Here is a 25,607-nt window from a genome sequence, read left to right on the forward strand (position 1 = left end):
GAACACAAAGACAGGTAAGAATGTTCTTGGGAATGGTAGGTTACTGTCGACAATGGATAAGTGGATTTTCAGTAATTGCAAAACCACTACAAAGACTGACAAAGTCAGATGTAAAAGATCCAATTATTCTCAATGATGCTGAGATGGAATCTTTTGAGAACCTGAAAAAGAGTTTATGCCAAGCTCCTGCTTTAGGTATGCCAAATTATGAGAAAGGATTTGAACTGTATTGCAGTGAGAGAGAAGGATGTGCATTATCTGTGTTAATTCAGAGACATGGAAATTTAAAGAAACCAATTGCATACTTCTCTGCAGTTCTTGATCCAATTGCAAAAGCATTACCAGGTTGTTTGAAGGCAGTTGCAGCTACAAGTATCAGCCTTGAACAAAGTGAAGGAATCATTATGGGATTTCCTGTGAAAGTTTTTGTGCCTCATTCAGTTGAAATATTACTGACAAGAGGTAAGACTCAACATTTGACAAGTAGCAGATTGACAAAGTATGAGAAAATCATACTAGGAGCAGATAATGTTTCGATTTCAAGATGTTTGAATCTGAATCCTTCTACATTACTGCCTGATTCTGAAATTGTTGATGACATTGAAACAGAACATGAATGTTTAGATGTCATGGAATTCTGCACAAAACCAAGAAAAGACATCAAAGACAGACCTTTGTCTGAATCGGATTTTGTCTACTTTGTAGATGGCTCATGCTTAAGATCCGAAGGAGGTGTCTTGAAAGCTTCATACTCAGTTTGTACAGTCGTAGATGTTGAAGAAGCATCATGTCTTGAAGGAGTTCGTTCAGCACAAGTGGCTGAATTGATTGCTTTAATTCGTGCATGCGAAATATCAAAGGATATAAGAGTTACCATTATTACTGATAGTCAGTATGGGTATGGAGTTGTGCATGATTATGGACAACTCTGGTCACAGAGAGGATACATGACATCAACAGGATCACCAATTAAAAATGCAGTTTTCATAAGAAGATTAATTGAAGCAATACAATTGCCAAAAGAAATTGCCATTGTTAAATGTGCAGCGCACACTAGAGGAACTGATTATATTTCCAAGGGAAATGCCTTCGCAGACGAAACAGCAAAGTACTGCGCAAGGAAAAATTATTCATACAATCGGGAGAGGAGTAAAGAAACTGATTCAAATTCATTAATGCTAACAACTGTTGTAGAAACATGGCATGAGATTAGAGATTTACAAAACGAAGCAGAAGATGATGAAAAAGACTTGTGGTTAAGATCAGATTGTAGACCACGTGAAGAAGATGGAGTGTGGGTTTACAAAGATGGCAGAGTAGTCTTACCAAATTGTTTGATTGCTGATATGGCCAGATTATATCATGGTCCAGCACATTTAGGAAGAGATTCTATGGTCAGACTTTTCAGAGAAACATGGTTCAATACCAAGTTTAGAACTATTGCTGAATCTTTTTGTCAAAGGTGTTTGTCATGCCAACAAATGAATCCAAACAGAAAATCAGTGGTGGGGACAGGAATAATTGGTCGAGAAGGTGGTCCCTTTACCAGGTTACAAATGGATTTCATTGAAATGCCCTTACACAATTGTTTGAAATATGTACTTGTAATTGTATGCTTATTTTCACGATGGGTAGAGGCTTTTCCTACACGACATTGTGATTCAATTACAGTAGCAAAACTAATGCTCAGAGAAATCATCCCAAGGTACGGTTTTCCAGTCACTATTGAGAGTGATGGAGGAAGCCATTTTGATAACAAATTGATGAAGTTAATTTGCGAAGCTTTGAGCATTGAGCAGAAAATACACTGTGCATACAGACCAGAGGCATCAGGAGTAGTTGAACAAATAAATGGAACAATCAAAAACAGAATTGGAAAAATGTGTCTTGAAACAGGTATTAAGTGGACTGATGCTCTTCCACTTGTTTTGATGTCATTAAGAAGTACACCAGATAAAAAGACAGGTCTGAGTCCTCATGAAATTTTAATGGGAAGAGTTATGAGGCAAGCTTTTGTACCTGTAGGTAAACTGTTGAGCATAAATGACAGTGCAATTTTGGATTACTGTAAAAGGTTATCTGATATGGTAACTTCTGTGTCTAATCAGGTGGGAACTGAAGCTCAATCAAATGAAAAAGTTTTGACTCATGATCTGAGACCTGGCGATTGGGTCAGAACGAAAGTACATCGGAGAAGGAATTGTCTAGCTCCTAGATGGCAGAAACCTAGACAGATAATCTTGATCACTACTAATGCTGTAAAGTGCAGAGGATTGAAACGTTGGATACATCCTAGTCATACTATTCCAGTACCAACTCCTGAGAGTTCTGATATTGAAAGTGATACCACAGATGATTCTGATTCTGAAGCAGAAGACAAAACAGAAGGTGAAGTAATTCCAGATTCTGAAGATCGACAAGAAAGTCGACATCTGGAAACTGTGCCAGTGAATGGAAATCTGACAAGAAAAGACTTGGAAATAATTGAAATAGATTCTGAAGGTGAAGAGAATCTGTTAAAAGGCAAGATAACTGAGGATTCGGTTGTCTCTATTGAAGACAAAGAAGCTGAACCAAAAGAAGTTTCAGACCAGGAGAGTATCGAAAGGCAGAGAACAAACTCTGAAGTAAGGAACAAAAATCCGAAATCTGGGAAGTTGGAGGTAATTGAGGAAGAGGAGGAGAACGAATTACCAAGTACCAGTGATGGAAGACAAAGTGAAGTTCCTGAAAGAGTGAAATTGCCGAATAGAGAAGTTCCTGAGTCAATTGAAATTTCAGACTACGAAACTGAGGAAAGTGACGTGGAAGGTGAAAGTGAAAACGGAAGGAAAAGGACTTGGAAGTCAGAATCAAATAATTCTGAACCAAAGAAGAAGTACGTGAGAAAAGCAGACTACTGGCCAGGTGGAAGATTGAGAGTCAGACTGATCAAAAAGCCAATAGAACAAGTTGAAGAAATCAGTAGTCAAAAGAGTCCTGGAAAAGAAGTTGGAGTTGGAAGGAAAATTGAAGTGATATCGAGAAAAGGGAAGAGAATAATAAGACCAAACCAAAAATACAAGTCTCCTGAGTGGACTTACTTAGTAATTCCACCTGTTATTGACATATATGATAGTAGTGAAGAAGAAAACGAAATCCAAGAAATTAGTGACAATGATTAAAGTACAGAATTATTAAATTGGCAAAAGGCTGAAGAAAAATTGTTAGTTGACACAAGGTCGAAGAAAAACTGTTTAGTTGAAGAAAACTTATGTATGACATAAGGTCGAAGAAATCTTGTTTAGGGTTATAAAAGAAAAATATATTTTAAAAGGGGGGTGTATATAAATTTTAAAATTTATTTTTATTTTTGAGGCTAAAACTAACCAAAAATGCCTTATGTTAAGGAGAGCACTTCAAAGTGTTCTGTTTTTAAAAGATGCTGTAAGATGACTCTGGTGTGTCTGCTCATTTTAGTTCTGCTCTGGTTGGTACTAGCTGTGATTATCCCTTTAGAAATGAATAGAGAATTACACAAAGTTAACATAACAAGCAAAACTCTGGTTAGCCAAACTAAACATAGTGCGTCTGCAAAAGTTATTGATCATCAGCCTAACATTCATCAAGATAAATCTATAGGTGATTTTTCAAGTAATACATTTACAAAACTATTGAGTGAATATGTTAAGGTAATGGATGCAAAAGACTGCTATGTCTGTGTTAAATTACCTGCTTCTGTTTCTGAGGGAGTAACATATAACATGCTTCCTCTCACTTATGCTGTAACATGTAGTGTATTAACTAGTTTATTTTATCAAACTGGACGTTTAGAATATTACTATTCAAATTATGATGAGATTTTTGCTAATATTAAGATTGATAACGCTTTAAATAAGCATAAGAAAGCAAAACAAATGAGAGAATTTTTCATTGTTACTAATGAACTCACATATGAGTATGCTTACAAGAATAATCTAACATGTAAATTAAGTGCTGAAGGAAAGAAATTTTTGAATATGGTTGAGGAGAGAAGAGCAATTTATAAAAGAAATGAATTAGTCAAGCAGACTAAGTCAGCCTTCTGGCAGAAAGAGGACGAGAGATTAAATGGCAAAATGCTTGAAAATATTGCAATTCACATAGACAAACCTGTTAGTGGAAAACTTTGCATTAGAAGAGATAATACACTTTTTGATAATTACTTTGTAGGTGCAAGTAACTGTGAAGATACTTATCAGATTTTGGGAGGTTGGGGATTTAAAGGTGGAAAAGATCCTATCTTTCCTGGGATTTATTTTGTTTGTGGTGACAAAGCCTACTACAACCTTCCAGACCATTGGTATGGAACTTGTTATGTGGGAATTGTTTTTCCTAAAGTGTTTCATGTTGACAGGGATTCAGAAGGATTGTTTAAAATTCATAATTATGTAAATAGAGCTAAAAGAGAAACTTTTACTGAAGTTCTGGGAGATATTTTTCAAGCTGTAATACCTTTTGTTGGTATAACCCTAAATGCAGGGAGAATCAGAAAATTGTCCACTATAGTTGATAGATTATCAACTGACACTGCTGATGGATTTCAATTAGTGAATGTTGAAGTTATTGCAATTAGATCTATGGTAATTCAAGACCGTCTTGCTTTAGACATACTCTTAGCAAAAGAGGGAGGAGTCTGTGGCATTTTACATGTCCAACATTGCTGTACATATATACCTGATGAAAGTAAAAATATTGAAATGTATATTAAGAATATTACACAAATGCATTCAGAGATAATTCCTTTAGAAGAAGAAGATTTTACAGGGAAACTTTCAAAAAGGTTTCAAGCAATTAAAAACTGGTTTCATAATATCGGAAGTTCAATTCTTGGCAAGATTCTGGCACCTTTGATTATAATAGTATTCATTTTTATTTTGACCAAATTAGGTTGTTTGTTACATAAGAGAAAGAAACAGTTGAAAGAAAAGAAAAGAATCTATAAACTCAGAAAAGAAGAAGAAAGGGAGATCGAATTACAGGAGTTACATAGAGAGCGTCATGTTAATTGCAAAGATTATGCAGAAACAGACTTTTAGGTTTACTGATACAAATGAATTTGAATCGATTTCTTATAAATTTAATTTACCAAATTTTTGAGTGCTGGTGTGGTGATTTGTTAATCACCAGATGAGGGAGTTGATGGAGCGAGATAGAAAACAAAATTTTGTTTAAACTCGCGAAGTCACATTTCCATAACATGAATAATAATATTAATGATTTGTGATATGTCGTGCTAATACAACTTAGATTAAACTTTACACGTGGGGGGACTAACATGTGTGCTCATAAACGTGCATAAATGTTGCATCTTTTTGTTCGTGCAAAATAATAAAATAATTTATTGTTTTCGTTTTTGTCATTACTAACTGCTGCAAACTTAAAATAAGCATGTGCTTGTTTTGCTTTTCCTTGTCTGTGTGATGTCATTTCTACTATTCTAGGTGCATATGGGTCTCATGGAATAACGGAGACTGGTAGATATAAACGCTGCTTTATTTGTTTGCAATGGCTAGGTAACATTTTGATTAATCGGGTGGGTTAATTAATTAGTGAACCAAAGGGTGGATACAGAATCTACATTATTTCATATATTAATACTTTTCTTGTGTTTGTTTTATATTAGAAATCATAAGTTGCCTGCTTTTGGGCCTATTCACTTGAGCCGCAGAAAAGAGCTGACTTATAATTCTGCAGAAAGTCACGAGACGCCCATTCTGAATTAAAGCGTTTGTCAAAAGCTGCGTTCACAAAGCAAAAAACTAATGCTGTCATCATTCTGTCGGACATGGCCAAGGTCGAAAGTGAACATTTTGTCAATCCTTAACTTGGCATCCGCGGAAGTATAATGAAAGTCAATGGACGCTGTGAGAATGACTTAATACATTTGTTGCAATATGAGGAAGCTTCTGGCTTCACGTGGAAGGAACAATGGTCTCTATGAAATATGATTTAGTGGAACTTTTTGAAAACTGGGTGATATGTCACTTGTCACTCTCAGCCAATGGGACGTCGAAGATTTCTGAAAACTTTCCTTTGCTTAGTTCAGTTAGCGTAGAAAGGTATAAAAAGTCATGCCCTTAGGGATGGGCTGGCTGCTGCTTTCTGACTTTCCGATGAGGGTGATGTGCTGTTGGACTTTGTGTGGAGCACGTAAGAATCCTCAAAGAACTTTATTTTAATTTCTATCTATTTAGCTCAGTTAGGGAATTAGATTTTAGAAATGCTAAACTTTATATCTTCACTTTAATTTTGATTCACTTGCTTAAATTGTATTTTTCTCATATTTCTTTACAATCATGCTTGCTTTATTGCAAATAAAATTCATTTATAAAACTATCAACTTATATACCATAATTTAGTAAATAAAATCTTACTTTTGACAAATAAGCTGGTCTTGGTTATTCAGAAGTGTAGGTTACTATTAGCTAGATCACGTCGCCAATGGTGGTCATTTAAATGATATAGTTTTATTATAATGACAATATTCTTTCCGCAGATTTATAAATATGTATATAGTTTGTAGATAATGTGTATATAGATTTAATTTGACCACCTGATTCAGTAGGCCCAAAATATGTCAGGTTTATAAATGGGTCCATATTTAGTATAGAATTTTGTTTATAGGTTATGAAGTTGGGTAGCGTAGTTTATGATATATTTTCTATAGGCCGCTGGATCAATGGCTGTTGTCAGGAGGCCACTGCAGCTTGCACCACACATTACCCCTGCCAACACCGCCAATAATAGTAACAACACAACTACTAGCCATAACACTCCGACAAGTGTGACAATTTGCACTATTCCACTCCACAGATATAAGAATGATTTGGACGGCAGGGAATAGTAATTTTTAATGTATATTGAATTAACATTTAAATGTTGTTGTGGTCATCTCTAAATTAGCCAGACCGCCTCACCTTGTGGCAGACTGTCACAAGCGCTGGTGTTGATTATTAAGTGGCGGTGCTGAGGTTCAGAACCACCGGCTCAAATTAAGCACTGGCTATATGCCTCCAAGGTTCTACACTGATTCCCCTGGTGAGCATCATAGACAGCGCTGCATGTTATGGTATATATTTGCTATCAATTTACACACTAGCACCAGGAATTTTAGGTCTAACGTTAACTAAGTCAATTGGGTGTGAAAAACTTTGGAAAATATTTGTCAGTTACCAAAAAGTTATACCTGTGGTCGCATTACCCACATTTTTAAAGGCCTCCCTCGTCTCCATGTCTGGCAATACCATGTTCACAACTTAAATGTATGTTAAAGCGAAAAATCGGGCGGCCTGGTTAATTTTCCCTGGTCATAAGTAAGATGTATGTTACGTTGTTGGAGTTGTGCGTCTACCTTGTCCCAATAAAAGCCTTTCCCGATGAGGCAACAGCAATTCTACTCCAAAAGTTACTCTAAATATTGATACCATGCTAAAATTGTTTCATTTTCAGACTTTAGCAGGTTTCTCTACATTCCTGCAGAGAAACTAAAAAGACAAGGCTTTATATATTCTAATGGCTGTGGATGCTATTTGCATTTTGTGAGATACATTCTGAATATACGCTCAAAGATAATGAAATAGATAACTGTACCTCTCACTGCAGAAGTTATGTCAGTCCGATAGTTCTTCAATAATATCTGTAAACATAACGGAAAGAGTACATCACTACCTGAATGGGAAATGCTATCAGGTATTACAGATATTGTTCAAATTCTGATTACTGCAATTTTCATTCTTGTTCTACAAAGCAATGACATTTTTTCTGGTGCTTTAGAATTGTGATTTCAGCTCACAACATATGTATGTAAATTACTCACGCACTGGTAACTAAAATGAATTTGCCACTTTACCACTTACTGTTGTGGATTCCCAGCCTTTTGCAGTAAACATTACAGATTGTTCAGTACAGCGGAGAAAGCCTTATGCAAGCAAACATAAAGAAAGGATTCAGGGACTTCATTACTGAATTACATGGAAGTGAGCTGACTCACTCACCCATTGCCTGCCTGTGTTCCCACAGATCATGTATTCTTGGCCATACCAATATTATCCAATTTAAATAAGCTCCTCAGTTTAATGTGCCCTTCCAACATTCTGTGAACCGACAATTCACTGGAATAGAAGATTAGAGAAAAGGACACTTCTACCGCATCACCGTCCACCATTATGCAGTAGAAAGTGAAAAGGTAAATTGACTACTTCCCACTCCAGTTCCATGAGATAAAATCATTTGTCAAAACACTTTTTGCTACAGTCGCTTTTCTAAAATACTGTTTACTCAAAAGTTGTTTTTCTTTGAGTCTATTAGTTTGAACAAAACATCTTTTTATAAATGATGACATACCTTCATTTTTTATTTATTTAGTTTTTTCAACATTAGTTTTTGTTATAAATGGGCTCCCTAGTTGTCAAGGGTTTGCACCCTGTCCAAGTAGGGACCCTCACCGTAGGCAAGGTAAGGGAGTCACACAGCTAAGATAACCCCGGCTCACACCCTTGGTAGCTTGGCAGGAGCAGCCAGGCTTATCTTAGAGGCAATGTGTACAGCATTTGTACATACACACACAATAACACAGTGAAGGCACTACAAAATGAGTCTACACCGGTTTAGAAAAATAGTAAATACTTATCTGAATCAAACAAGACCAAAACGACACCCAGCACAGAAGCAGCAAGCAGCAGGCAAGCGCAACAAAGCAACAGGCATATTGGCAGTCCTCCCTACAGCATCCAGCTCTTCTTCCTGGAAGAATGTCCTCAGTCCAGAAGTGTCCTAATTTGAGACTGTCAGAGGTGCAGCACTTATACCCCTTTCTACCCTAGAAGTAGGAAAACTTCAAAGAATGTCCTTGTAGCACACAGAACCCTGCCTTCCCCTGACACGGCTTCAGACACACTACAGGGGGGTCAGCTTTGTGGGAGGATGAGCACAGTCCTATTCAGGTGTCCGTGACAACTCCCTCCACCACTCTAGCTCAGGAAAGTCCATCTTTCTAAAAGTGGCATTTTCAAACACGAAACTTAAAAACCAACTTCACCAAAAGATGTACTTTTAAATTGTGAGTTCAGAAACACCAACACCAAATCTCTATCAGCTCCCAATGGGACATTATACGTAAAAGGTATTTCAAGGCAATCCCCATGGTACTCTTTAGGAGAGATAGTCCTTGCAATAGTGAAAATCGAAATTAGCAGTATTTCACTATCAGGACATGTAAAACATACAAGTGCATGTCCTACCTATTCAATGCATAGCACCGTGCCCATGGGGCAGCCTTGGGCCCAACTTAGGGGTGACATACATGTAGTAAAAGGGAAAATATGGGCCTACCAGGTTACCATGGCAATTTAAAACCTCACACACAGACACTGCAGTCACAGGTCTGAGACATGTTTGCAAGGCTACTCATGTGGGTGGTACAATTAATGCTGCAGGCCCAATAGTAGCGTTTGATTTACAGGCCCTGGGCACCTCTGGTGCACTTTATTAGGGACTTTCTAGTGAATCAAATATACCAATCATGGAGAAACCAATCACCAATACAATTTACACAAGGAGCAATTGCACTTTAGCATTGGTCTGCAGTGGTAAAGTGCCTAGAGTCCTAAAACCAGCAAAAACAGGTCAGAAAAATAGGAGATAGAAGGCCAAATGTTTGGGGTTAACCCTGCAAAAAGGGCCAGGTCCAACAGTTTTAATTAATTTTACTTTATATACACACGCACATTTACAACTACATACACAAACACGAACACACACTCAAAAACACAGATACACACAAAATTACTCACTGACAGTTTATATTTATATATATTAAAAAAAAACAAAGGTTAAAGTGACGTTATAATTAGGTGTTGAAATGGAATTAAAACTAACATTTAAAAAAACACTGAAATTCACCAGTTATAGTTTACTGAGCTAACTATAACTTGCAGTGCTTAAGCAACAAGCAGCAGCAGTCCAGCACAACAAAGCAACAGGCAGATTGGCAGTCCATCCTACAGCATCCAGCTCCTCTTCCTGGCAGAATGTCCTCAGTCCATATGAAATCACTTATGACATAGTGAAAGGTATAACTGATGACATCACTGGTGCCATCTCAAATAGCATCATTGATGACACCCCTGATAACACCATAGTCATATACAGCATAGTGTTACCATCTGTATACATGTGGGTTCATAGCATGGTTTTTATCAAAGATGTAATGTCAAATGTTGCAGTGATGTTATCAATGATGTCAAAGAACATGTCATCAGTGATGTAATACCTGAGGTATTTAGCAATTCATGGCGAGGGTGTGTGTTATACTTACTTTAGAGCATGAGGTAAAATTACTAGAGATAATTATAACTGGTAAATTTCAGTGGTTTTGTTTGTTTAAAATGGCATGTTTTAACTGACATTTTAATCTAAATATAACAACCCTTTATACTTTGCTTTTTTCAGTGAATTTATAAGCTTTTTTTAATGTAAAGTAAAATATTATTAACATTCCTAACTAAACGGGCACCCAACACCCGGTGAGCGTCCAAACCCCTATCGCTCATTTATTGTTACTTATTTTTCTATTTATTGATTTTGTTTTTTGGGTGTTCTGGTCCCACCTGGGACACCCACACCTTATACTTTGGGGCCAAGGAGGGACCAGTGAAAGGCGGCTGTTACTTTACTTTCTGCCCGGATGAGATCCTGTCCTCCTATCGGGATAGAGCACAGTTGCATTCCCTGCCTGGGAGAGTGAGGACAGGGAATAAAGGTTACATTCCCTGTACACACTTTCCTGGTCAGGAAACACAGCAGTTTTCTGGGGCATGCAGTCCTTGGTGCTAATCTACAGCATACACCCCTCTCCTCCAAAAATAAAATGGCCCGGTAGGATGAGGTCCCCAAGGCCTCTATCAGGCATGGGCAGGAGGGCAGCACTCCCCACCTTAATTATTGTTTCAGCCCCACAGCATGGGGGTGCCGGAGCCTTACACAAGCTCGGTGTGGGGGAGTCTATGGCCACCTCCACAAATCGTAATATCGGATGTGAGGGGATGAGCTCAGGGAGGTGAGCAGCAGACCCCCCTCTCCATAAAGTAACTTATTGGCCCGAGGCATGGGGTCACAGGGCCTCCAGGAGGCTAGGAGAGAGGGGCACCACGCCCCTTACCCAATAAGCAAGACCTAGGGGGCAGGGTATTCCTGCTTCTGTATATTGTTTTTACCTTTTTGCAGGAAAGGAGACTGAGTCCCTGATGTAATGGCAACTAACCACATCATATCTTTTGATCTGTTAGATCCATGAGTCCTCCACGGCATGATATATACATACATTTTACACTTAATTTCCTCAAAAACGACTGAACGTATTTACACCAAATCACATATTCTGGACCAAGATCTAGAATTCTGCAAAATTTGGTGTATTTCCGTTCAGCCATTTAGGCTGTAGCTATGTCTAATTTTTCGATGGAAAATTGCATGTGGATAATTAGTTTTGGGACCCTTCCCTTTTTTCTGGCTCCCGCTTGATGGATCACCTCGGAAACTTCATAGAAGCAGCTAAGGTGGATTACATTTTTCTCAGTTGCACAAACCAGTGTCAATTGTGTTCTGGAGAGGCCATCATACATCAGTTGGGAAAAGAGCTGTTTCAGCAATGCAGGGAGTGATTTAGTAGGTGGCTGTTGGGAAATGAATTCTGTAATCTGATGGTCACTTCTTTTTAAGTGTTTTCCAAAAGAATGGATGGGAAAATAATTTTTGGTCTTTGTGCAGGAGAAGAGTAATTTAGCCTAGTTTGAGTCTGTCGGGAAAGATGTTGCCCTGGACAAAGGGCTTACTTATAGATTTTATATTGTTGGAGGGCAGACTGACATACCAGTATGTAGTGGTCTTGAGTTAGATGACGAGAGGTTTGTGAAGGTGAGTGTTCTGAATAAAGTCCACTTAAGTATGTTCGACATGGGACAGTGAATGGTTGAAAGTTGCCATACTAATTGTTTGGTTTTGTTGATTTCAACAATGAAGAACATATTAATGGTTCTGCATTTCTCATTAATTATGATAGCAGGAGGCTATGCGAAACAGTTGAAGCAGTGGTTGGCAGCTTTCAATAGTGTGCTGCTTCTGTTGAAAGCATCTGTTATGTCCGTTTTGTAGTAGGTTGACTTGGCAGTAGAGACACGTTTTCTGCAGCATGAGTGGGGATATTTTAGAGAGGTTAAAATTATCTGGGAGTAGGGAGACTGATGATACCTTGATTGCCAAACTCTTCTGATAAGACATTGATGTAGCCTATAGTGTGCATTGCAGATGCATATTGAGCTCAGCTTCAGATGGCGGGCCAAGTGATCTTTTTTGTTTTCCCCATCCTACTGGAGACTGGTGCTGTGACTGTGTGCCCGTAAGGCCAGACATCAGTTCTGTAGATAGATAGATAGATAGATAGATAGATAGATAGATAGATAGATAGATAGATAGATAGATAGATAGATAGATAGATAGATAGAAGCGGGTAAGGGAGAGAGGAAGGTAGAAGAGTGGGAGAAAAAGAAAGAGTGAGAGAGGCAGGAAGAAAGAAAGGGGAAGGGAGGGATATCAAGAGAGGAAGGAAGGAAGAGTGCTAAGTGGCCTATAAATCCTTCTCTACAGCCCTTAGCCTAACTATAAATATCATGTACGCCAGACTGCGGGGGAGTGAAGCAGGTCTTGGACTCTCTAAGATCTATGTACCACTCGAGTCTTTATCACTATTTGACATGATATGATGTGTATGTAATAACTGGCCTATATCATAGGTGACTCCATATCCAGAGTATATGGTAATATTTGCATAGGGTTTAAAAAGTGTGTAGAAAGGCAAATTATCATCCAAGGCAATCAATATGGATTTTAATAGAACAAAGAAATTGCAAATTATTCCATCAGTCTTATGTTGATTATAGTCAGTCACATTCTAGGTAAACCATATCCAATGTACAAGGTATTTTTTCCATCCCAAAGGTACTTAATACTATTTGGTGGGTCAATATGTGAAAGAACCTGGCATGTATCAGTTAGGCTTTATTATACCAGATAAATTGCCTTTATATTGCAAATGTGGCAAGGATAGCATTTATGGAAAGATGTTTTAAACTGTGGTCAGTCCTACAAAGGCATGTGTGTCAATTTTTTTTTATTTGGTTTTAGTGTAGGTGATTTAAGACATACCTAACTCCAAAGAAAATCAGGATGTATTACAGAGAATTGTCCATTGATGTGCATTTGCTCCTGCATAATTCTGCTTATATGTAAATGCTATAGCTTATTTGATTTGATTCAATTTATAAACCTTTTCATCCAAAACATTAGTCCAAAAAATATAACTACAGAGAAACTGTAGGAAAATCAATTTGAACCTCACATACATGGATACTGCAGCATAAATTAAAGAAAATAGCTCACCATATACATTTATTTAACCAGGAAGGTTAAGACTTTATTTTCATTACAAAGAAAGTGAATGACAAACAACAGAATGCAACTAATTTCTAAGCTTCGTAATGTGCGATGAGTAGTACCTGAAGAAGGATGTATGGGATGACAAGAACAGCTGAAAAGGCTATAACCATTCAAGTGAAGCTCATGTACTGTGTCATGTGGAACAAGTACAGATAATTAGGGACGAGAGGCTTTGTGCATTGAAAATGATGCATAAGTAATTAAATTGAAAATGATTTGAGAAGGGGGAAAGGCATAAACCAAATAGGTAAGGCGTAATATGAGCTAAATGAAGACGAAGTTAATTGTGAAAGGAAGACTAAAGAACAAATTGAAGTGGAAGAAGAGGTTATCGTAGATGATAAGCATAAAAAGATCTGCAATTAATTAATATAATGAAAAAAGAAAATGATACCCACATATGACACCCAGCATATTATTTTCTACTTCAAACAAGTGGTATACTTTTAATGAGTATTCAATTAGGTAGGCGGATGATATAATTTATGAGTGCAATGTTAATTATTAGCTTGTGCAAAGAAATGTAAAATGGTACTCATTGGAAAACAAATCTGAAATGTGATACCAAAAATCTATAAGACATTCTCAAAACGTTTCTAAATTTGGACTTATAATTGTTACCTTTATTTACTAAGATTCTGAATTCAAATATAAATTGGAATTTTGCCTGCATGAAATGTCAAGAAACATATTAAAATGTTAAATCAAGTCAAAATAGATGCAAGTATTGACTTGGCTTTGTGATGTAATCCCTCATTTGAATATGGAGGAACAATTGCAGATATCAATTAAGTGTGAAATGAAATTGAGTCAGACAAAAAAAGGTAATGTTATCATGTTAGAAAAGATTCCGACTCAAACCATGAATCCCCCCAATGGAGGATCTGCCACTGCTGACATCTGTTTGAACCCATGTTGGAAAATGGCCCTCTCTGAAGGGTCACCCCAAATGTTTTGCCTTCCTCCTACTCTTTTTGCTGAATAATGTTTGTTGGCTTTAGGACTCTTAGCACTACATCACTTCTGACTAGTGCTAAAGTACATGGGCTTCTCCCCTAAACATGGTAACATTGGTGTATACCCAATTGACATATGTTGTTTACTTGTAAGTCCCTAGTAAAGTAGCATACCATATACTAAGGACCTGTAAGCTAAATTCTATTAGTGGGCTACCCACACAAGTAGCCTTTCAGACCTGTCTCAGGCCTGCAATTGAAGGGCCTGTGTGTGCAGTTTACTGCCATTTTGACTTGGTATTTAAAACTACTTACCAAGCATTAACTCCCATTTTATTACACATAGTTCACCCCTAAGGTAGGCACTAGGGGGCAGATTTATGATTACTGGCGCATCCCCAGGGATGCGCCAGTTATATTGCGCCGCTGCTCCGCCACCCATGGTGCGCCGCATTTACAATGCGGCGCACCATGGGGCAAAAACGGCACAGATGCATGACGCATCTGTGCCGTAAAGGTGGCGCATTGCTGGAGTTGCGTCGCAAGCGCGACGCAGCTCCAGCAAGGCTCGGGGTGCCCTATCTGACCAATGCTGCGTCAAGACCTACGCCTGCTTCAAGCAGGCGCAGGGTTTTGACACAGCATTGGCCTGAAAGTAACTGAGTGAAATCCTATAGATTTCACTCAGCCACTTTTGCGAGGCGCACCTGCCCCGGAACGCCCACAAGTGGCGCAGGGCTTTACAACGTGATGCATCTGCCTAGATGCGTCACGTTGTAAATGGGTCGTAGGGATGCGCCACGTTTACGCCGCAGTTGCGTGATGCAAACGTGGCTCATTACCAACATAAATCTACCCCTAGGTGTCTCTAAGGTCAGGTTGCTGTGTGCGTAAAAGGTAGAACATGTACTGTTAGGTTTAGCATAATCTGGTAGTGACAAACACCCACATTTGTTTTTCACTACTGTGAGGCCTACTCCTCTCAAAGGCTAGCTTGGGGAATTCCTTAAAACACTTTTAAACTGTAAGTCCTAATCAGAAAGGAGTATCTGCATCATGTTTTATATCTTTGGAATGGTAATGATAAATACTCCTTTCTGGTGAAAGTGGATTTTACATTCATGTTTTAGAAATGCCACTTTTTCGAAAGGGCACATTTCTCTGCACGTACCACTCTGTGTGCCTTACAGCCTGTCCAATACACGTCTGGGGTGGATGACAGCTACATTTTCTGCATTCCCTCTAGACAGCCGCAAACACAGGAAGGCTAGGTGTGTCTGAGTGCTCATCTACATACCTCTGCATTCTGATGGCCCTGCCCAGGCAGGATAGAAGGGCGGGGCTAACACTTAACTGAATAGGTAAAAAAGGGCTGATTTGTCCCCTATAAATAGTCTGGCAGACAGGACTGGATTGAAAAGATACTTGTGCACTTAAAAGAAAACACTTTAAAGTCACCCCCACTTCAAAGGCACTTTTTACTGTAAGTACTGGCTCTGACCCTCTAAAATCAGACACTACTGGACTTGTAACTGAAGCTCTTCCAGAGGAACTAATGTGCTGTTTAAAGGACTCAACTGGACTGTTGACCTGGAAGGCCTGTTTTTCTGTTTGTTGCCCTACTGCCTTTTGCTCTCTGACTTTGCTGAAGGAGAACTGGACTCTGCCTTTTCTTCAAGTGTGATCCAAGGGCGTGTTGGCTTGCCTTTTGTTACTTGATTCTCAGGGATAGCAAAGTATCTACGCCTGCTCCATTACCTGGTTCACTGGAAGTGGACCCAGATACTTGCAACATGGACGTCAACTCATCTCTTTTGTCAGTGTGTAGCAAATCCAGCACATCTACCCAGTTGAGGGAGTAAAATTGGCACTTTGCTGTTGGATCCAATGTAGCCCCTCGAGAGCCTGATGCATCGGAACTGATCATCCCCATTGAAGCAGCTTGGAGAGATCGATGCATCTCTCGACTACATGGAGAAACTCAGCGCATCAATCTACAGAAGCAACACATCTCAGCCCAGCATCTTGCCGTTGGAGCTGACGCAGCACCATCCCTACATTGTGAAGAATCAGCGTGTCCTCGGCCAGCGGGATCAACATCAAAGCATACCCCAAGGCATCTCATATTTGCGACCAGGAAAGGTATTTTGTTCACCAAGCCCTACATGGGTCCTGTAGCCAGCCAGCGCTCCATCACGGTAGGACCGAACTTTGACTCTGCCCCGGTCAAGCGCAACCTCAAGTAACCCCCAAAGCTCTATTTGCTTTAAGTGCTATTTTCCACGTATTCTTTTGAAATTCAATATCTCAACTTCTATGTAGTGGATTTTTGTGACTTTGGTCTGGTCTTGTTCAGGATAATCTATTTTTCTAAGCCTGCGTTGAGTCTTTTTATGGTGTATTCATTGTGTCACTGTGTGTGTGTGTGTGTGTGTGTGTTGTACAAATACTTTACACACTGCCTCTTTCGATAAGCCATACTGCTCTGTGCCAAGCTACCAGAGGGTGATCACAGGCTATCTTTTACCTTACCCATACTTAAGTGGTAGGTCCTGCCTGGCCTGGGTGCATACCTCAGTCAACTAGGAATCTTAGTTCTAACAGCCCAGTTAACAACCTACAGTTAACACTATAATTAAACTTACAAACCAGAGGTGAGAACTAGGGGACCCTTTTACAGGCCACCACTATAATTGTCCCTGTTAAGGCTCAGTTATCTCGATGGCATATGATGAATCAATGCACCCATGCACACCCTAAGCTTCATTGTACCCATGAAGGTTCCTCTGCTGCTGCATCATAAACAATTAAGTCTTCCTGTGCCTAAAAATCAAAAACACATTCTACCGGATTTTTTTTTATTAGTGTTCGATATGATCATATAATGTGTAGTTAACTTGACATACTATTGCCACTTTAGGAAACTAAACAAAACTCATGCATCTGCCTTTCATGTTGACATTTGTGTATGTAGATTAACGTTTCAGTCTGTCTTCTGCATCTGTGTTATTTGCAGCACTTATATGTCTAAAGATCATGCATAATTGGTTGAAAATATGTCTGAGCCACGGTTTCAATAATGCTTACGATACCTCTACTAATGACATCGGAATTTTCTCATGGAGTGTGGAAGATTTGACATCAATTATTGCTGAATTTTTACAAGACAAGAGACTCTGTTGTGTAGTCTCTTTTCTTTGTGTTTATTTAAATAGTATATTCAAAGCCCATACTCCTGCTTCCATGGGCAGGAAGCAAACAACATAGACAAAGAACTCCATATAGAATAAGTAGGTGTAGTCTTTTTTTCTTTTTTCTACATGAGTTAAGTATGTGTTTGGAATGTAAGCGTGTTTTTGATATGTGATGCATATTTAAGGGTAAGTGCTGTAGGCACCTTGCTGACCATTTTCATTGTAGTGAAGCCAGGCTGTCCTGGCAGGTTTTTTGCTCCTGAGGAGTGTTTGCAATCAATCACTATCAAGGGCTGTGTGGGAGCAAGCCAAACAGTTTTTTATTATTGATCTCTTTCTTCCTTCCCTGAAAGCGTTCCCTTAAACACTTTCAAGCAGGGGGCAGGGAGTGTGTTTACTTTGTTAACTACTCAATGCCTGGTTGTCCTGATTGAGGTTAAGCTTCACTGTTCACCTCAATTTATGTTTTTGGATTGGACTAGTGTTACACTGAATTGTAGTGCTGTAAGAAGTGCTTGGTTCATATTGCATTAGCTACTCTGATTGTTTATTTGAAGATCTTTTTAAAGCTGTGCACTTAAAGGACTGTTATAGATTTGTTGAAAAGATAATCTGAAATTCTCAGATTGTCTGTGGATTCAATTTACTAAATTATATTTATAAATGCTATCGTGCACTATGGATCAACTGGTTGAGATTTCTTGAGGGCCAATGATGCGCCATAAATTATTTGCTTCCAAAACAATAATTTAGATTTCAGATGCCAGATGTTTATGAGGGTGACCACGTATGCCAGTGCCAATTGAAGTGCTTCATTCTTAAAAGCTGAAGTGCAGCTCCCGAATTCTTTTCTTAGGAGGCTGCCGCATATCTAGCAAGCTCTTCCTCCCCTCCTCTGAAACCCCTCTAAGGCTCAGGTGTGTGCTGTGAGGACATTTACAAGACGTAAAGCCTCTCTGCTCTTTGCCACAGCTACTAGGGGGTTGAGCTCAGGTTAATTTAATGACTTTGGAGTTCACCCTGGAACGCTGGTGTTATAATTCCTTGAGGTGGATGGATTTGTTCATTGAGTCTTTTACTCATTCCAGGCACGTTGCAGTGGCAAAATATGTCAGCAGAAACCCCCCCAATGGCTTGTTATTACCCATTGTCTTGTAATACTGAATCAGGAAAACCTAGATACCTGTGAGGAAGGCATTGGTATTTTACGTGCATCCTAAAGGTCATAAATTGGTGATTTTAATTTCCCATAAAAGGGTGCCATATGTAATCACATTATAGGGTGTGGGTTTGGATGAAACAATGGCTGATGCGACATGAACATGCATAATCTATGGTTTATGAGTTGCTGCAAAAAGGACCTCCTTCGAAGTTCACTATTTGTATGTAACTAGAAGGCTAGTAATTATTACTGATCTTTTTCGTGGCTTCTTGCACAACACTAAGCAGCACTTCACGAAGCAAACAAAACCGCTTGAAATGTAGGGTCAATCCGCTTTTGGGCACTCGTATTTCTTAGTATCAGAATTTGCCACAAGTGAGGTATAAAGAATGCTTTGCACCGCTGAGTGCCAACAACCTGTTAATATATTACTAGGGAGTGTAACAGTGAAAGTAACAGAGCAAAAAGCCCTACATTTTGATACCAAGCAAAATATAATAAACTGGCATGGCCCAGCATGGTCTTAAATGAAACAAGTGCTAACAAGAGCAAGCAGAATATTGTGGGATATTACCCAGCGTAACCTATAATTTCCACAAAATCAAACACTTTGAGAATCTTATCCTTGGGCACTTGTCCTCCTGCTGAAATTTGTACTGTAGGGGTATCTTCAGTCGAAGTCTCATGCTAGTCACCGCTTGTGGCACTTGTGGCCTAGCACACTGCTGAGCCTCGCATCAAAAATACTTTTTGCAAAACCCATAACATCATTGGTATGTTACTCTAAGGGGCAGGCCTATCAACACCACAAAGTTGGGCAAATTGTTGCAAAGTGGGGCAAAGTGTTGATAACATAATTACTTTCCAACGCAAAACTTTTTTGTGCAAGACACACAAAAGTAAAACAAATAGTGCTTTGCACTACTTTGAACCATAGGTAACACATGGGTGTTCTTATGCTTCCACCAATTATTTTATGACACAAAGCCGCATCTACAAAAATTGTTTGCAAAGACTGTGCGCTAAAAAATGTCTTTCTCCTTGAGGCAGGTGCGAAGGAGTAGACATTGTTTAATTTCTCCAAAACATTAACACATTGCATGTTGCTGCAGTGTACAGCACACATGTAATCTGAGAAAAATGTCAAGGTCTGTCTAGGTTTAATATTTTGCACTGTAAGTGTATCCTTCCAATACAAAGTCTATGCTAGATATCATGCCCACACACTGGTGTAAAGGTGTGTGTGTGTGTGGTGCTAGGCAGCATATTTGTGCAGCAGCACTGCGGAAGAGAGCAGCAGTGCAATATATTAATATCTCCACCAAGCGCAGCACAGCAGCTTTGGTTGCTATGCTGTGTTGCACTACCGCTCCTCATCAGCAAGACTGGTGAAGGTACCGAGGTTTAGGAAAGTCAGGTCAGGTGGTAGATCTTATGGTGTGGCAGCGGCCAAACTTTGGAACGAACTCCCGTGGGAAATCAGACAAATTAGGAAGCTCCTCCCGTTTAGAAGGAGTTTGAAAACCTGGTTGTTCCCCAAGGCTTAGTTTCACCTGCCTATGCTTCCGACACACTCTTTTTCCTGTACTCTGAGTTGCTTAGCGCCAGAACGCCTGCAAGGTGATAGCGCGCCCTATAAGTTAAATAAATAAATAAATAAAATAAGTAAACATACCCCATAGTATTTCTGGCACTATGCAATTTTTTTAATATTCACTCAAAACAGGGCTACAAAATTTGGATCCAGGTGCAGTGGCATAACACATTTTGAGTGGGCCCGCTACAAAGTCTATGGACCCCCCCCCATCCCCCCCCCGCCACTCTCTGGACCCAATCATGAGCTCTCTGGCCAGGGACCTGCCTCCTGTGCACAGTGCTGCAGTAGGCTCCCTGGATCTAGCTCCCCTCTCCCGCCCCCACACTGCGGGGGCTGCAGGGACTAATGTTGCGTCACTGTCCAGGTGTGTCAAGGGTACTTTGTAGTTCAATGCTCTTTAACTTTGACAATCAATAGGTTACATACATTGCTCCATTTGTGGTACCTTTGTGAAGTACATAATTGCTTGTTCTAATCGAAGCACGTTGAACTGTTTTTAAGAAGCTTTCAAAGTGCACCACTATAGGTGAACTAATTATGGATTTCAGATCAGGCATAAATGTAAACAAATACAACACTTTTTAAATCATGACATAATAGATTTGCGCATTACGAAAAGATTACTTGGCGGTGCCGCTGTGATATTTTACCACACTCTCCCGCCCATCCCTGCAACCCTTCACTTCCGGTGGTGATAAGTTTGATTGGGTGTCTCTGACACTGTATGACATTGAAAATATGGACTGTCAGTGCTTTATTCCATACTCCACCAAGGTGTCTTTGCTGTCCCAGTAAGGGCACGTCTGCCCTGCGTAGTAAGGCTCTCACCGACACCGGAAGTACAAACCCACTTGTTGACATACTGTTCATAAGCCAAAGGAATTTCGTTCAGCTAGTGCCGTTTTTCAGCCAACACAACAAACAAGCTTAATGTTGTTGGGTAAAAAAAGACAACATTGCCTGCAGGTCATGCTCATAATATTGGATTGGACAAGCTGACAGCTATGATTTCGTAGAACAATTAAACACTCGGGGCATATTTTCAAGCCCCTATCAACACAGGAATGTCACTTTTCACAATGTTGTGGTGGCGATAGGGGCTTCGCCTTATTTACAAGGCAGCGTTAAGCCACTTAGAGTGACTTAACGAGCCTTGCAAAGAAGGTAGCCTTCCATAGGCGTGTGCAGTGGGTGTTGTGGTGGGCGTTCCACCGCATCACCCATTGATTTGGACGCGGCACCATATTTACAAGGGTAGCATGAATATGGGGCAGCTCCAAAATTAAGACCAGGGGAAACCTGGTCTTATCCTGTTGCAACGAAGATAAATGTATAATTTCTCCTAGTTTTTGCTGTTTTATGTGTGATGTGTTGTGAAGTACACATGGAAACAGCAAAAAGCCATTGATTGTTTAAGTGAGGGAAGGTGTCCTTTCCTGCACCTATATATATATTTTTTTTAAATACGTTTTGCAACTTCTATGTGTGCTGCATTCAGTAGCACACACAGAAGTTTTAAAACACTATTTAAAGATTATTTATGTGCAGTAAGGGACAACTTCCTGCAATAAACAATCTTCCCCTGCAACGCAGACACCCTTGCGCTATGGTGCAAGGGTGCCTGCGTTGGCGCCAGGCAGATAAGTTTAGTGCCAGTGCAGGGAGAAATGCAGGGCTGCACCATATTGTTGTAAATATGGTGCAGCCCTATGTTTCAGAAGTGGCGGAGTGCGGCGTTAAGCCAAGGAGACTAACACCACGCTCCGCTACTTCTATTGTAAATATCCCCCTATATTTTGTTTTTTGATAGGAGATCCAGTTTTGGGGGTAAGTGCCTCCATCAGGTGAACACGTTTGCATATGGCAGCTGATTAGAAGGAATTTAAACGTTTGAGACTCCGTAGACATAGAGAGGGGATTGGACAGCAGGGAATATGATCCTTATTGCTTCCGACTGGCCATATGTAAGACTTCAAGCCACTCATTTATTTTGGGCAGCATTGTGGTACTTGTAGCTTTATTTTTAATATTACAGCTCAGCATCAAAAACCCCAACCCGTCAACGTTTTACAGGTCACCTGGTGACTTTCTGCTGCAGTCGAGGTTTTTTCTTTGAATTCTGGGACTTGTCGACGTGTTTATTCCATTTTAGAACATTGGAATGTTGAGCGCTCCACTGAAGACAATGAAGGGTTCCAGGCTTCTAATTGCTAAAACGGGCCTTTAATGGCCCGTAGAGCCCACTACGTCGGGCTCTAAGGTTATAATAAAACCAGGAGACTCCACATTCCTCAATTCAGAGACAACATCTGGACTGGAGATGTTTACCGTGGATGGACTTGGGAATCTTGGCAGCTTTGCAGTAGTGTCGCTTTCTGAAAAGCCAGGATTAGCTTATGGTGTCACATATGGGGCACCGCCTGACAGCTATAGATCTATTTCAATGCCATTTCAGGAACACATCTGCACGTGAAAGACGATTAATTTATTGAGGCAACATAGCGCATAGAACCAGCTAGCACTTCTTCTAAAGGCATTAGTTATTTCACAAAAATAAATCTTGTTTCACGTTAAGATACAAAAATCGTTTGCAATCAGCTACAGATACCTTCTTGATTAATATAGGCAAGTGATGCTTGATTTGCCAGCAGGGGTCATGACCATCAGCCCTCTCTTTATCGTCCCTTGATTCAAGAGTTCTTGGAAACCCTCCGAGGTCCTCTCCCATCAGGCACGCCAAGTGGCTTTTCGAATATGCCTCTCGCAGCTGTGGGGAAAAATATGACGTCAAAGAAGCTCTTTTCATTTATGGTAATTTCTCTAGAATGGACAACATAACTCCGACTTTTTTTTCAAGGAAACATCATACGAGATATTCCAGGAAACCGGAAATAGTTATGATAATATATACTAGTAATGCATTATATTTTACAGATAAATTTTAACCAAATCACTTACAATGCAAATATGTAAATTTGTCGTTTAATAAAACATCTTGGTTTTAACATCAATAACATCAGTAGAGTTGTTTTTCACTTGGTTGGCAATAAACTAGCCACATGTGTCACTGTCTTCTCAGTATCAGTAGCTAATTTCTAAAAAATGCTCTTTCAGGGAATTTACAGTTTTATTTATTCCTCTGGCATTTTTCCAGGTTTTTTTTGTTTTATTTTTAGGACACATGTTTTACTGCAGGCTTATGAGCCGTCTCCTTCAGGGTTAGACAGTGTTTAATTTGTGCCGGTGATCCGCTGGTAGTCATTTTTGGTGATCAGACTTTGACCCAGAGCAAGACAGAGAAAACAACAAGGGGGAAAGAAGAAGGAAGAGAAAGATGGAAAACGGGTGACAAAAGGGGAAAGGAAGGACGAAAAAGAACCTGCAAGAGTGAGATAAAGGAGAGAAGTATTTAGAGGATGATGGAAGAGGTTTATGGTTAAATCCTGACTAGGTAGCCCTGGTACTTGGCGACTACGACATTTGAGACTGGCTGCGGGCTTCCGAGCAAACGTCTGGGCCTTGGCACTTATTCTTTCACAATTTAAGCACTGGGATTAGATACATTTTATTTTTTTTGCTCTTACACCTACTAAAAAGCTGTGATCTTTGCTTCCATGTGGTCACGTGCCATATGTAGGAACTTCAGCTGTCCTAGCTTTTTAGCAAAAAAGCAACTTGCATGCCGGGACTTTCAAGCCTATGATAACAATATTGAAAGGTAAACTACAAGTCCCAGAATGCAAAATGCTACTGAATAAAAAACAAGGATTATATGATAGTGTCACAAGCAGAAGATATGTATAGCTTTATCCTGGAGGTAGCCATCAATGAGTACCATGTTGTACTCACATTTTTCGTCATGTTCTGTGTCCCTACGTGTCATCCATCATATGTTATGTGTGCATGATTAAATATGCATATGCATTCCCTATGTTCAATTAATGACGCAATTACAGTTGTGTCCACCTCTAGTATGGCAGTTTCCAGTTCTCGTGAATACTACGAATATCAGGCCCATGTAAAGCTACGTTGCCACGTTTCTCAGTGTGCACGTTATTTCATTGTAAAGTCCCCGTTTCTAGGCCTCAAAAGGGCCCGGACACCAGATTCAGCTCTTGTCTCCTGTCTCCTGAAGCCTCGCTGAGGAGCGATACAGCCCCCACCTGTATCCTCGACCCTTCACTTACTTCCTGCCTCGCAGTGCCCGGTTCAGCCTGGCTCTGCCTCTGAGTCTGCCAAGAGTATGTTATGATTCCAGATTATCAGTTCAGTCCTCCTTCTCTGCATTCCTAAAGCTACTGAATCGCATCAATAGTTTCCGTCATTGTCTAGCCTTTACGTCTCCATGTAAGAGAAATACTGCATTTAATGGTCATTTAATATTCTTCATCACGCACTACATGTAGACTAATGCATGGTCCAGTCTTAGAGTCCGTTAGCCTCCCCCCTCCTGACTCTTAGTTCATATCAACATGTTCCCTAAACATCAGATACTAGATACTGCTTAGGTACATGTCGCCCTGACTCTCCAGACTTCAGTCTCTGCTCCTAGCACAGAGTTCATAGCCCCCAGTTTCTCCTAGTAACACGTCATTGCCAGTTTGCGCGCACCACCAGGTTAGAGGTCCCGGCTCCTCAGGTAGCCCCCTCCATGGTTTCCGCCCCATTCATGACATATTCTGTTACGTTTGCATCACATGTCTATGTATACGCCCTGTTACACCCATTTTCACCCTTATCTTTCGCGACTGCTACGCATCACGCCTATTGCTCCACCCACTGCTACGCCTATTGCAATGTAATGCTATGTGTTTGCGTTATGTATATATGATCGTGCACTGTTATTAAAGGGTCACCCCTCCTTGTCCCGATTCTGCCCCCGGCAGCGCTGCCATCCTATTCCTGTGCAGGTGGTCCTGTTCCTGTCCTTTATGCTGTAATAAACCTGCAAACTCCTACTACCTCGAATCTTGACTCTTATTTATTGAGCTATCTGTTATTCATTTATGCATTCAAAAATAGGGTATTATTTATTTATTTACCACATAATGGCGCCCGAATAGGGACTTGCCCTTTCCCCACGCGTCGGTGAAGCCACGCCGGCCCCCTGACCCTCTGCAGTCGTGACGGAACTCTTCTGCGCACCGGCAGATATTTCTGCTTCAAGTATCCCTCAGGCCCACGGA

The 25,607-nt window shown here is 40.0% G+C and overlaps 1 protein-coding gene across 2 annotated transcripts in view; it reads right to left on the reverse strand.

The window, feature by feature from the left end:
• Positions 1-25,607, reverse strand: part of TNFSF10 (TNF superfamily member 10) — a 126,178-nt gene that overhangs the window by 54,351 nt on the left and 46,220 nt on the right. For both annotated transcript variants that reach the window (XR_013602559.1, XM_078667463.1), the window contains exons 2-3: positions 23,030-23,188; positions 7,612-7,657 (exon numbers count right to left, since the gene is read on the reverse strand). Coding sequence is in view for 1 of the 2 variants with exons in the window: in XM_078667463.1 (XP_078523589.1) it covers positions 7,612-7,657; positions 23,030-23,188 (205 nt within the window). In the remaining variant the exon portion in view is untranslated. The remainder of the gene's footprint in view (positions 1-7,611; positions 7,658-23,029; positions 23,189-25,607) is intronic.

Source organism: Lissotriton helveticus, chromosome 11, assembly GCF_964261635.1.
Source record: "Lissotriton helveticus chromosome 11, aLisHel1.1, whole genome shotgun sequence".
Classification (NCBI taxonomy): Eukaryota; Metazoa; Chordata; class Amphibia; order Caudata; family Salamandridae; genus Lissotriton; species Lissotriton helveticus.